This window comes from Mugil cephalus, chromosome 14, assembly GCF_022458985.1.
Source record: "Mugil cephalus isolate CIBA_MC_2020 chromosome 14, CIBA_Mcephalus_1.1, whole genome shotgun sequence".
Classification (NCBI taxonomy): Eukaryota; Metazoa; Chordata; class Actinopteri; order Mugiliformes; family Mugilidae; genus Mugil; species Mugil cephalus.
Window position 1 is genome coordinate 13,444,053 of NC_061783.1, and position 12,431 is coordinate 13,456,483.

Consider the following 12,431-nt stretch of genomic DNA (forward strand, 5'->3'; position numbering starts at 1 on the left):
CTTATTATTGTTGTTTTCTATTTTTGTAGTGTATGACCATGTAAATAAATACAGCTCAAGGACTGGCTTCAGAGTGTATTATTCATTGGCATGTCAACCGTAAACATTGCTTTTTGTTGTTGTTGCTCAAGTGAAGACTGATGTGTAGGGGTTTGAGGGTTATTAAAAATACAATTTTAAGTTGCCTTGACTGTTTTCATAGTTTTTGTTTAATCATTATCAGCGTTTGGTTTGAGACCTCTTAAAAAGCCTCTATTATTTTTTTGTAAATTATTCTCCTCTTAGTGTTAACAAACCTATTAAGAGAAAATTAGACCTGTCAGAGATGTCTTATTTAGTTGTTTTCAAACAAAAAAACCCAACTTAGAAGACGTGAAGACAAATATAGTATGAAATGGATTGTGTTTTTTGGTGGTTTCCTAATAAGAATGAAAAAAAAATCAAAGTTATGTTATTTATAAATTATAACGCATGATATACTTACTGCCGTACCGATGATAAATTTGAATTGCAACTTATAAACTGAGTGTGTGAAGTGGTCAGTGTGCTAAAATAATGTACATAATTAAATTAAAGAAGACAGAAACTATGCCAAACTGGGAAATTGTGGCCTTGCACATGCTACCAGTCAGTACTGCACATGAACAATCATCAGTTTAAAGCAGTGTTTGAAATACAAAGTAAAGATGCTAGAGGTTGTACCAACTCCTCGTGCCGTGACGCTTTAAGCAGGAAGTCGACTAGTCGCCGATCACGTGACAACAACAACAACGGACACCTCGGAGAAGACCGGTGAGGAGTCCGGTTTGTCATTGCAGCAAACTAGCAGCGGATCATAAAGTGTGTATTTGCAGAGCAGTATGAATCTTTTAGTTGATATAGTTGTAGAGCGTGTTTCTGGTTTTGTCTTGTTTTGTTTTTGCCGAGCGAGAGCCGCATATGTCGGACTGATAGTGTCTACACTTGTGACGTGGGCTACAGCCGACAGTAGTGTTTGTGTTGAGATTCAGTTAACTCGCAGAAACCCCCCCCCGTAGCTTATTTTGTGTGAGACGCTACAATATGCATTCAGGACAAGAACATATAACGTTAGATTTCATTGCTGCAAAGCATTATTATTTGCTACTGTGTTTTTAATGTGTGACGCCATCGTGGACTCGACTTTCACCACATATTTACACTTTAAAAAATCTTAAAGTCGTTCAGAGCCCAAAAAAAGTGCACAATTTTAAGCTATTTCACATACTTTATAATATTATACACTATGTGACTGACTGTTTTTTTTTTTTTTTTTTGGCCGTTAGCAGTTGCCATGGCAGCCAGTGCAGATTCCAGAGGTGTAGTTTTTTCATGGCTACCACACCTTGTTGGCAGAAGACAGTTTTGCAACAGCAGAAAACGCATAGATGCCATCAATAAAAATTAAAACTATATACTGCCAATAACCAATAACCAATAAGATAGGTCCAGGCTGCTTGTATTGTGTGGTCTGGACTCACATCACAGCAGCTTTAGTAGAGCAGAGCTTCCAATAATGAAATCTGATGCACCTATGCTTTCGTGTAATTACACATTTTGTTACTTTTGCATGGAGCCAAGTGAAATGCCTCCTGTCTAATATAGTATTGTCACCGCTAGTATGTGATTATATGTTATTATTATTATTTTATGACTAATCCACAACATCAGGACATTGACACTTAATGCAATTGAAAACAGACTGAATATCTAATTCAGTGTTTCCTCTTAATTTAATAATAAATAATAAAAAATATAACTGTATGATATTATTTGTTGTGTTTGACTAATAGCTGTGAATTAATAGTCTTAAGTTTCATTAACCATTGTGTATTCTTGTGTTTCTTTTAGTATTCCCGTACGTTCCACTTCAGCAGGGCCACCAGTGCGTCGCTCTGAAGTCTAAACTGAGGCTCTCCCATCAGAGCTGTCCTACTGCAGCACTGCATCCCTCTGGCCCTTCCCCCCATCACCGACGTCACTTCTGACGCCTCACACGGGAGGCGTGTCCAGCAGAAATCCCCAGCAAGCCACAGATGTAGCTGCAGGTCTGACAGAAGGAGAAGCTGGGAGGGAGGAAGAGTTTTGGACGCACACACTGCAGAGGGAGTGCGGCTATGGGGAACGCACAGGAGAAACCCCCCGGCAGCGGAGGAGGGGCGGCGAGACCGGATCAGGCCACAGCAGCAGCAGCAGGAGGGAGCGGGACAAGAAGCAGGGGAGGAGGCGGCGGAGGAAAGATGAACAGGGCTCCAGAGAGGGGGGTGGCCAATGGAGGAAGCCGCCCCGCTGGTGGACAAGAGGATCAGGGTAGCCCTGCAGTGGACACGAGTTACCTGGACGCTCCTGCCGGGGCCCTGCCTCCTCACCTGGCCCGGCTCAAGAACGAAGGGAACCACCTCTTCAAACATGGCCAGTTTGGAGATGCGCTGGAGAAGTACACCCAGGCCATTGAGGGATGTGCTGAAGCAGGTGGGAGAGACATGAACAGTTTACACTTTCCATGTGAACATCACTTCATCCAGTAGAGATTAACTAGGAATTAAAAACCCACACACATATTTTCACCCACGCTTTAGGAAACTCTGCTTTGTTACGCATCAGTTGAATTCTACTTAAATAATGACTGTGAGGAAAAAGTCTGCACCTAGCAACTGTTTTCTTTAATTCATTAAGGGATGTCAGAATATGTTCCAACGGTCTGTTAAGGTTAACAAAAATACAAATGCTTTAAAATGTGGAATAACACTAAGCGTATAAATATTTTAGAAGCTAGGTTGTTTGGACAACATCCACACAGTTGTTCACAGTGCTCATAACAAGTCTACGTCTAACGGACTCCCTAACAACAGATGGGCGGCACAGCAAAGGACAGAGAACCTCTCGTGGCATCTGCGCGTCGTTTGTAATCCACAGTATCCCTCGTCCATTATGAATGCATTATGTCACTGCTTGGCATGCCGTAGAGTTTACCACGTCGTTCTGGGATTTCACTGCGACTCAAGTGCATAGGGTGCGCAGTTCGCCTCAGGTTTTTTGGCTAACGTTCAACAACTACAGCTGACACATGAGGTGGCACAGGTGATTTGTGAATGCAGTGTTGGCCTCGAGACAACTGCAGACAGAGGTCACGTGCTGTTACACGGAGGCTTTTAGGTGAGATTGAATGTGCCTTTAAGAGCTCCCGGCCAACTTTCCCTCCTGTAGCCGGCAAGAGAGATGTCTGCTTTCTATAGGCACATTAGCAAGGATCGGACAAAATACCATCGCAGATTCAACAGAAAGTTGCTTGTATAAAGATGTCTCTGAAACAGTTGTTTGTGTTCTGCACTGTTGATGTCTGATTTAGGGACTGGAGCAGCGTGTAACTCTAAGCTAGAGGTTAAAGAGCTGCAGTGGAGACTCTCAGGAGAAGAGCAGATAATGACTCTACCTAAGAGACTATTACGCACCCATTTATCTGGCTACCATTCACTCGTTTCAGCAATTCTGGACACTTGAAATCGAACTGCTTCAGCTGTCTTGATTCCCCTTTAGTCAAGTCACGGCCACACTGTTCACAAACATCAGAAGAAGAGAAGCGCCAAGGCCTGTCCTCACGCACGTTTTTTTTTTTTTTAGATCAAACATGTCTCGACTGAGTCAGATCTTTCAGTTGTTTTGGTTGTTTGCTTCGCAGGCGTCGATAGTCCAGAAGACCTGTGCATTCTCTACTCGAACAGAGCTGCCTGTTACCTGAAGGATGGAAACAGCGCAGACTGCATACAGGACTGCTTCAAGTACGTGACCACCTATTTTAATTTAATTTTAATATATCAGTCAGGTCTGCAGAGAACTAGCGTTTTACCCCAATAACTTTGTCAAGCTCACGATTCACAGGTTTTATTGATCAAGTTCAAAATGAATCACTAAGAACCAGAGACCTCTTTATACGATGTATTCTTCTTACACGTCAAACCCTTAGACCAGCGGTGTCATTTTAGTTCAGGGGGGTCACATAAAGCTCAATTTGATCTCAAGGGGGCCAGACCAGTAGGATAACTGCTTAATAACTTATGAATAAGTCCAAACTTTCCCTTTGTTTTGGTGCAAAGAAGAACAAGTACATTTGAAAATGTTTTCATTTAATGACTATTCTTTTACAAAACATTTTATGAAAACCACGCAAATTCTTAAGAAAATTTTCTGTCATTGCTCTCTGCTGTTCAGTTCTGGGTACCAGATTTGTGTTTTCTTCCTGTATTCCCACTAAAACTGTGGACAGATTAGGAACAGCAGTGACTTTTTATTAAAAAAAATTTGAAATTTGTAAATTTATCCTGCGGGCCAGACTGGACCCTGTGAGGGGCTGATTTTGAACCACAGGCCGCATGTTTGACACCCCTGCCTCACACTGTATATAAAAGACTTTGAGATATTTTGAGGTCCTGAATTTGATATTTTGAGTGTCTTTGGTCTGAAGTGCTCCTAAACACACCTTTTTTCGAGGCCCTGATGTCTAACTAAATATGGAATTATTTTCAAAAGGAGACTTTACTCTGGAGATTTTATTTTGGAACCGCTACCTAGCAACCATAAATGGTAATGCACGTTCAGTCGTGGTTATATTGGCTTCAATTTTCATGCTTGGTGGCTACGTCCAGCTTTTATAGTTATATGACAAAACCTTTTGCCTGGATCACCCACAATTCAAAATTACAGTTTAGTGTGTTACACTAGGAGGAGCTTACTGTATGTGGTCTTGAGTTTAGCAAACACACTTCTTATAAATCAGTGTTGAGGCATGTTTATCTATTTTATGTAGTTTTTGATCTGCTGACATGGATCAGTATGTTAACATTTCTTCAGAGTTCATTAGGCCACATTTTTTATTTTCCTGCCGGAGACCAATCTATAACTATGAGATTGCAACCACCTTCCTGTCAAATGCACACATTGGTGGAAGCTACAGATCAGCCCACTTACACCTGTCGCTTTGTTTGATCATCTGCGCCGGCGTCTCTCTGATCCTCTTAGGGCTTTGGAGCTGCAGCCCTTCTCCTTGAAGCCCCTGCTCCGCAGAGCTATGGCCTATGAGTCACTGGAGCGCTACAGGAAGGCCTATGTGGATTATAAGACGGTGCTGCAGATCGACACCGGGGTGCAGGCGGCTCATGACAGCGTCCACAGGTCAGCTGCACGCGTGGACTACAAAACCCCTCTGCAGATGTCAATGTTTTATATATATGTATATATATATATGTTCTTTACGGTTGTCTCTGACAAAGCTGATTTCGTTGATTTGATTAGCTTCTTCTGAAATCAGCTTTGCTGGTCAGCGCCACACACATCCTTCAGTGTTAATTTAAGGCTTTGCATTCAGAGTACAAGAAATCCACCTACTTTATTCTGGTGCTTTCGGCGTCAGGCATCAATCAAAGCATGAGTGAAACCTCACGTACAGAGAGTAAAATGTTATTTTACTGAACTGAGTCTAGACTGCGTGAGTGTGTCATTTCTTTATACCAAGTCCGAATGCCCAGACAGATCTGTAGACGCCTCTCCTGTTTAACCTTTTATTTCAATCCCTAAAAAACGTCCGACCGATGCTACAACTTTACCTCTCGGAGACTTGAACTGTCAATACTTATTGCATTGCCATTGTCTCCTCAACTACCCCATCCTCTGCGGTTTAGTTTCCTCTCAGCGTCTAAGTGGAGCCCTCAAACCCCGCTGGAGTCTTATTAGTCTACAGCTAATGTAGCAGCTTGTGTGTCTTTTTTACTCTTGACTCTTGCCTCCTGCCAGGATCACCAAGATGCTGATCGAGCAGGACGGGCCTGAGTGGAGGGAGAAGCTTCCAGACATTCCCGCCGTCCCTCTGTCCGTGCAGCAGCAACACAGAGAGAAACCGGTCAGCATCGAGCAGGCCCAGGCCCGAGCCGCCAGGGCCGCACAGGAGGAAGGTGAGTGACGCCCTCTGAGATTAAAAGAGTTAAATGGTTTGTTAAAGCGTGTGCTTTGTGTATGGAAAGCCTAAACTTTTGCTCCAAAAAAAGAGATGCTGCATCCAATTTGGACTTATTTTTCCCTTTGCATTGGGAAAAAAAAGTGTTTTAAATGTTGCCTAATAAATTGTGGGAGTTTTGAAAAGAAACTGGGACCATGAGGCAGCAGATGTCAGTTCAGTGAGAATCAGTGTGTCAACGCTGAGCACTGAAATGAGTCTATGTGTGTGTGTGTGTGTGTCTCAGTGGACTATCAATAATGCAGAGGGAAGGCGATCCACGCTTGACTATAGTACAGCTGCTGTAATGGAACAATCCAGGTCAGGTTTCCTCTCGGCTCCTCGAAGACCACAAGTCTCAACCTGAGCCGTGAATGCAAATATGTTCAAGAACATGCGGTGTGGCCCACAACTGCAAAACAAATACACTGACGTAAACCAATAAATTGATTTACATCGATGTGATATGAAACGTACCCACCGAGAGCGGCTGACTTACATGCACAGACTCAGCCGCACGCTGTACATACATCAACAGTTAATGAGTGTGAAGATGGTGCGGTTAATTTTAGAATAGCCGTTGCCGTTGCTCGGGAAACAGATTGAAAGCGGGTGAACTTTTTGCTGCATAAAATATGCAAAAGACTCTGCTTTTAAAGTATGTGATGCCAACTTCTGCAATTCTAACAACTGACCAGCTCTATTTGTATCCCTGGGCAGTGATTCAGTGCGGACACAATCCTCAGTGTGTTTTGGGTGATACTCAGAGACATGACTCTACTCTTTCCTCTTGAATATTTTATTAAATATTAGATCAAAAGTGGGGGTCAACAAAATTTTAGAATGACTAACGCTCCAAATTGTGTACGTACCCCTGTGTAGGCTGTCAGCTCCATAAGTAACAACGTGCAGTGAAGGCAACACAATAAAGCGACACAGTTTTCTTTTAAACAGCCAAAGCTCTAGTCCCAAGCACAACAGATAAAAACAAGCATCCGTTTCATCGCTCCGGGCACAGTACCCCACTCTACGATGATGTTTAAGATCCAGCTGAGGCTTTTAAAAACACAGACCGACCACGACGAGTCGTGTTTTCTTTTACGTCACGTGGACGGCTTCACTTTGAGGACACTGGTTGCAGCAGAGACTTGTGATGCTTTCGGCTGTAGTTCTGCAGGGAGACCTTGGGTCATGCCACTCGTGTGGATGTTACTTTGACACCTGCCAAAGCGTCGTTGCTGACCACGTTCACCCTTTCGTGGAAATGTTATTCTCTGACGGCAATGGCCTATTTCAGCAGAATACTGCTCCCCGCCTCAAAGCAAACATGCTTCAGGAATAATTCCAGGAACACAGTGACGAGTTCAGGGTGTTGACTTGGCCTCTAAATTCCCCAGATATTTACAAAGAAGGATGACCCATGGTAGCTCCCCCTCACAAACTGCAGGATTTTAAGGAGTGACATTTAGCACACTTTCACTTTGTGATCTGTGCCTCGATGGGTCAGGGCTGTTTGGGCAGAGTAAAGTATTAAAAGGAAGATTCGTGTCTTAAATAGCGAGGCCAAAATGTAACACATAATACTTTCTTGAAATTCTTGAAATCCACCCAGAATTTAAATTTCTGCTGGGATCAGGGTAACACAGTTTTTTTTAAACACATGTATCCTAACACATTTCAAACGTGTGAACAGCACATACTGAATGTTCGATACAGACAAACATAGGAGTAGCAAGTCGTTTAACCTTCCTGCCACCAATTTACAAGATTTTTTGAAACCCAGTTACCAAAATGTTTTACTTCTCAACAACTGGACACAGGTATTTTTTTTTTCTATCAATTTTGTTTCCTGGCAACAGAGCAGCTCTGAAAAAAAAAGTCTGACTGAAGACGTCTCAGTGGAAGTCTTTAGCACAGAGTTGCTAATTCAGATCCTCCTCTTTGTGCACACTGTACACAGTCTTATGTCCAACACTGAACAAAGATAAAACATGTTAGAATGTCTTTGTTACAAAATCAAAAAACAATTCACACTCCTAATGCTGTATTTTGTTGACAGTTTATTTTCTGAGTCAATAAACTATTTCAGTATCTGGATCAGTATTTTAGTCGACACATGTGTTTGGTATCTCTATGCGTGTGTGCGTTTCCCACCACTCATGAGATGTAGTGACTTTCTCAGCACAGCAGACAGCAAACTGAGGAGGAGTTGACTCATCCCTTCTGCTCCTCTCAGACTCTTGCTGACAGACCAACAGATTTATTGATAAGTCCTGAAACTGTGTGCTGGACTGAGGCCAGAGGCTTCTTGAAAGACAACCCCATTTAGAGCACTTCTAACAAATCCATAGCTATAAATTAACACTTCACAGAGTCTAGCTCCATCATATTTTTCCATTACCAGCCACAGGAATATTGATTGTTTTCTTTAATAGCAGTGAATGTTTCAGTGTGTGTATATATAAATATATATATATATTTTTCTTTTCTTCTAAAATGACATTTTTTATGTTGACAGCCAGAAGAAAAGAAGCTCGCTTTAACTTACTCAAACAGGAAGGCAACAGTCTTGTCAAGAAAGGACAGTTCCAAGAGGCTCTGGAGAAGTACAGTGAATGTCTCATCATAAAACCTGACGAATGCGTTCTCTACACAAACAGGTACGGAGAAAAACAAGCCCAAGACTTCTCATACAATATATGGGCCTCACATAATAAATACATGAGGATGGATGCACTTCACTAAAAGCTGTTCATCTATTTAAATATAAAGAATGATACAGACTTGTCTAGTCAACAAAAACAGCTATACGCATTTTCAATGTGGAAGCAGCCACAGATATTACTGCTAGTTGTGTTACCAATGTCGTGACATCTTCAAATGTTACTTAGTTGTGTAGAAATACATGCAGGGACTGAGCCAGATCTGAGGCTGCAGCACAAAGCCGATCTACTTTTGGGACATTATAGCTGTAGAGACAGCAGAGGGCACCGTCTGTTTACCTGGCTGTTCGTTGTGTTACCATTGTTGGTAATAATGCTGCCAGTATTTGTCCAGATATGATAATCACCTGTTATTACCTATTAAGATTCCTGCGCCAGAGCAAGTGCAACATTTCCTTTTTAAGTTTAAGTTGCAATTGTATAAAAACCTTAACAGATGGAGAGTTTGATCTCTTTTTGTCATAAGAGTCCCTGGAAATATTATTACACACTGCAAAAATGTCCACATTAACAAGTCCAGTACACACAAGATACATTTTAAAACAAGTGTTTTAGTATTTGAGGTGGAGCGGAGCTATGTTATTTTAAAATAACTGTAACAGGGCTTCTGTAGCTTGGGCCTAATAATCGCTCCTAATGGCAGATGACTGGGGCGTCTGATGTCTGAACCCTTTGCTCTCCTTCAGAGCCATTTGTCTCCTGAAGCTGGATCGCTTTGATGAGGCCAAACAGGACTGCGACTCTGCGCTGCAGCTGGAGCCGGCCAACAAGAAAGCCTTCTACAGACGAGCCCTGGCTTTTAAGGGTTTACAGGTGTCCGACACTCCCCAAACACACACAGCTTGATCGTCTGTTGTTGCCATTCACCAATTCATTTTCGTGTGTGCGTTTGTGTGAATAACCGCGTCCTAGGATTACCTGTCAGCCAGCAGTGATCTCCAGGAAGTCCTCCAGATTGATCCAAATGTCCGGGAGGCCGAGGAGGAGCTGGAGGTGGTGACGGGTTTGCTGAGGCAGAGCTTGTTAGACACTAATGCACACGCACCAAGGGTAAGAGTACATTACCTTACTGCATTTGCTACAGCAGAATGGCTGCTTTAATGTACCTTTTAAAAAATGTCCTCCAGGTTTGATGGCCCTTTGTGGTGCACATATGGCGACAGGTGTGGACACATATCGGACTTTTAAAGCCATCAGCTGCTGTAAGTAAAATGGAAATGACTGGTTTTAAAATCCCAGGAGAAGAAGCACCTAGGACGACCAGCTTTTCAACTCTGCACCATCTTCAGTGTGTGCAAACCTCATCATAACTCCTGAGTACACAACGGAGAGCTTCATTTAAGAAGGCTAATGTCAAGGTACTCGTGACCTGCTCGCTCTCCCAAATCATTCATGTTATGATGTAATGTACTGTAAACAGAGCTCTGTTATTTGTCAGAGTAAAACAGGGCAAAGAAAGAAAGAGTGTGTAACGTGTGCCTTACTGAGATTTCTACCACAGTTGAGATGAAACACGCCAAGATTAAAGGTTTAATTTTGATTCACTGTGTTCGGTTTTAAAAAAGAAAAGGTTCACTGAGTCCGAAACAAAAGGCCTCACAGAAACCGATTCTGCTCAAAAGACGAAGGCTGTGCGCGGCACACATTTCAGTACGTGTGCAAGGTTCCAGCTGTTTCAGTACAAGGCATTTGTCATTGTTTACACATATCATGATAACAGCCACGCATACTGTAAAACACAATTACCATTATCATATTAGCGATTGCTTTGGGGGAGAACATTTCTGCTGCGGATTTCGAACAACAAAAATTTTAAAAATGGTGACTGACTGACTGGGGTTGTCGACTTTCTGGTTTTAGATAAACATTGGGCAACTGAAGACAGAGTTACAGGTTACGTGCACAGAACAACTTCATGTAGCTCTCAGGCTCAGTGTCGAATGTGAGGTGTATAACCTCTACAACCTTCCAGCTGCAATAGAGGATATGCAAGTGACGTCACAGCCAGCCAAGTCTCCATGGTTACAGCCACTGACTGGCAAAAAGTGGCGGTTGAAAATGGAGATTAGTAGCATTTGTTTGAAGCATAGGCTTTAATACTGTCTAAATTGTAAAATTAATTCTAAAAAAGGTTAATAGCTGTTGTGTGATTGACTGAACAGATTTGAAAAGCAGTCAGAAATATTTTTACAGATATCTCCGACTGCCAAAGAAATAGAAGTAAATAAGTGCATCACTAAGAAACAACTGGAATCCAGGCACAGAAACCTGGTGTTGTGGTTCACATTTAGTGTCCGGTGATATTAATTTATCTAGTTGGACGCTACAGTATTGTATGGCTAACGTTACTACTCAGTAAAGCTCTTAGAGTTTGTATTTTTTTTTTAACTTTTTTTTAACTGAAATGAACTAAAACTAAATGAAACTGAGGCAGATCCACTTTTTCAAATCCATATTAGTTTGTATGGATGAGGGTTGAGTCCAGTTGTCCTTAATTTGATCAGATAATCCACATTTTCCCTGGTCTCGCTGTTTTTACTGTTACATTTCACTGTGTTTTTGCCACTCAGGGGGGCGTGGTTCCAGGTGGCAGTGACGTCAATGCATATCCTCTATAAAGAACACATAAGGATGTCCATTATAAACCCTTTTATTTGCTCTGGTCATAGAGGTCCATACGTCTTTTGTCTTAAGACTAAACTGTCTTATTACAGGAAAATTAACCTGTACGTTGATGATACCTTACTTTACATACCCAAAGATAAGAATTGGTAACCTACCGTCTTAAAACAGTGCCCTTGGATATCATTTCTCACCCAACTCACCCAACTTCACAACATCTAAACAACATCTAAACATCTTCAGTTGAGATACATTTCTCAATCCACCCTAAGGCTTCAGTGTCTTTAGTTTTACTGCTAATGTTAAAAAATACCAACGATAAGAGGCACCTTTAAACTATAGTAACTACTTGGCTAAAATTGAGCACAGAGCTTGTGTCTACATCTGTTTGCAGGCTGCGCTTGATAAACATCGACTTGTTTCACCCGTTTGCACTTCAGACACACATCTGTCAAGTTTTGTGGCTCAATGTAACATCAGCAGGTTAAAAACTGACACTTGGGATTTTGAAATATTTCTTATTAACATTATACCAGGGACAGGAATTGTAAATCTTTGTACAGCTGCACAACGTGCCACAACTTTTAATTGTATTTTGAAGTATTAATTCAGTTCGTCCAATTTCATGAACTGCCTCTCCAACCGGTTTCTTTTCTTTGTGTTGGCAAAACAAAAGTCTCTCCTTTAAATTTAGCTTAGTAGGCCCTGTTCATGTCAGACCGGGGAGGGAAAGCACGGGTGTGTTACCGATGGCTGCATTCCAGTAATAGGAAGTCCTGCCTATGTGCATGCTGGTTCACGGCCATTAATTTCACCGCTGCTTCCCCTACTGTGATGAGTCAGAATGTTCTGCTGTGAAGAAAAAAAAAAAAAGGCCTATTGCTCCAGATTGTTTTGCTTCAGTGAATGTAAAAGCATGTACTGTATGTAAATAGACCTGAAGACCTGAATGCAAATGTAAATAATAAACTGCAACGTGAATGCTTCAGATGTGTCGTCCTTAATTATTATTTAATGACCATGGTTAATATTGTTCTTCTTCCATGTTAACTATCTGGAAACTGGTGGATTTACTCAAAACA

General features: G+C 41.8%; 1 protein-coding gene across 2 annotated transcripts; it reads left to right on the forward strand.

Annotated features, from left to right (window-relative positions):
• Positions 1-690: 690 nt before the first annotated feature.
• On the forward strand, positions 691-10,958 carry spag1a (sperm associated antigen 1a). Of its 2 annotated transcripts, none has more exons than XM_047604356.1 (9): positions 691-840; positions 1,870-2,490; positions 3,698-3,797; positions 5,035-5,187; positions 5,806-5,963; positions 8,523-8,664; positions 9,414-9,540; positions 9,640-9,777; positions 9,855-10,958. In XM_047604356.1, exons 2-9 carry the CDS (start codon positions 2,136-2,138, stop codon positions 9,858-9,860), a joined length of 1,179 nt encoding a protein of 392 aa, XP_047460312.1. In that variant the 5' UTR covers positions 691-840; positions 1,870-2,135; the 3' UTR covers positions 9,861-10,958. The 2 variants fall into 2 exon arrangements, with proteins under 2 accessions (XP_047460312.1, XP_047460313.1); XM_047604357.1 differs by having other exon boundaries at positions 701-792.
• The last annotated feature ends 1,473 nt before the right edge of the window (positions 10,959-12,431 follow it).

Coding starts and splice junctions, on each gene's coding strand:
- spag1a (XM_047604356.1), top strand. CDS start 2,136: ATGGGGAACGCACAGGAGAAACCCCCCGGCAGCGGAGGAGGGGCGGCG. Junction 2,491..3,697: donor TGAGGGATGTGCTGAAGCAG/GTGGGAGAGACA, acceptor TTTGCTTCGCAG/GCGTCGATAGTCCAGAAGAC. Junction 8,665..9,413: donor TGCGTTCTCTACACAAACAG/GTACGGAGAAAA, acceptor GCTCTCCTTCAG/AGCCATTTGTCTCCTGAAGC.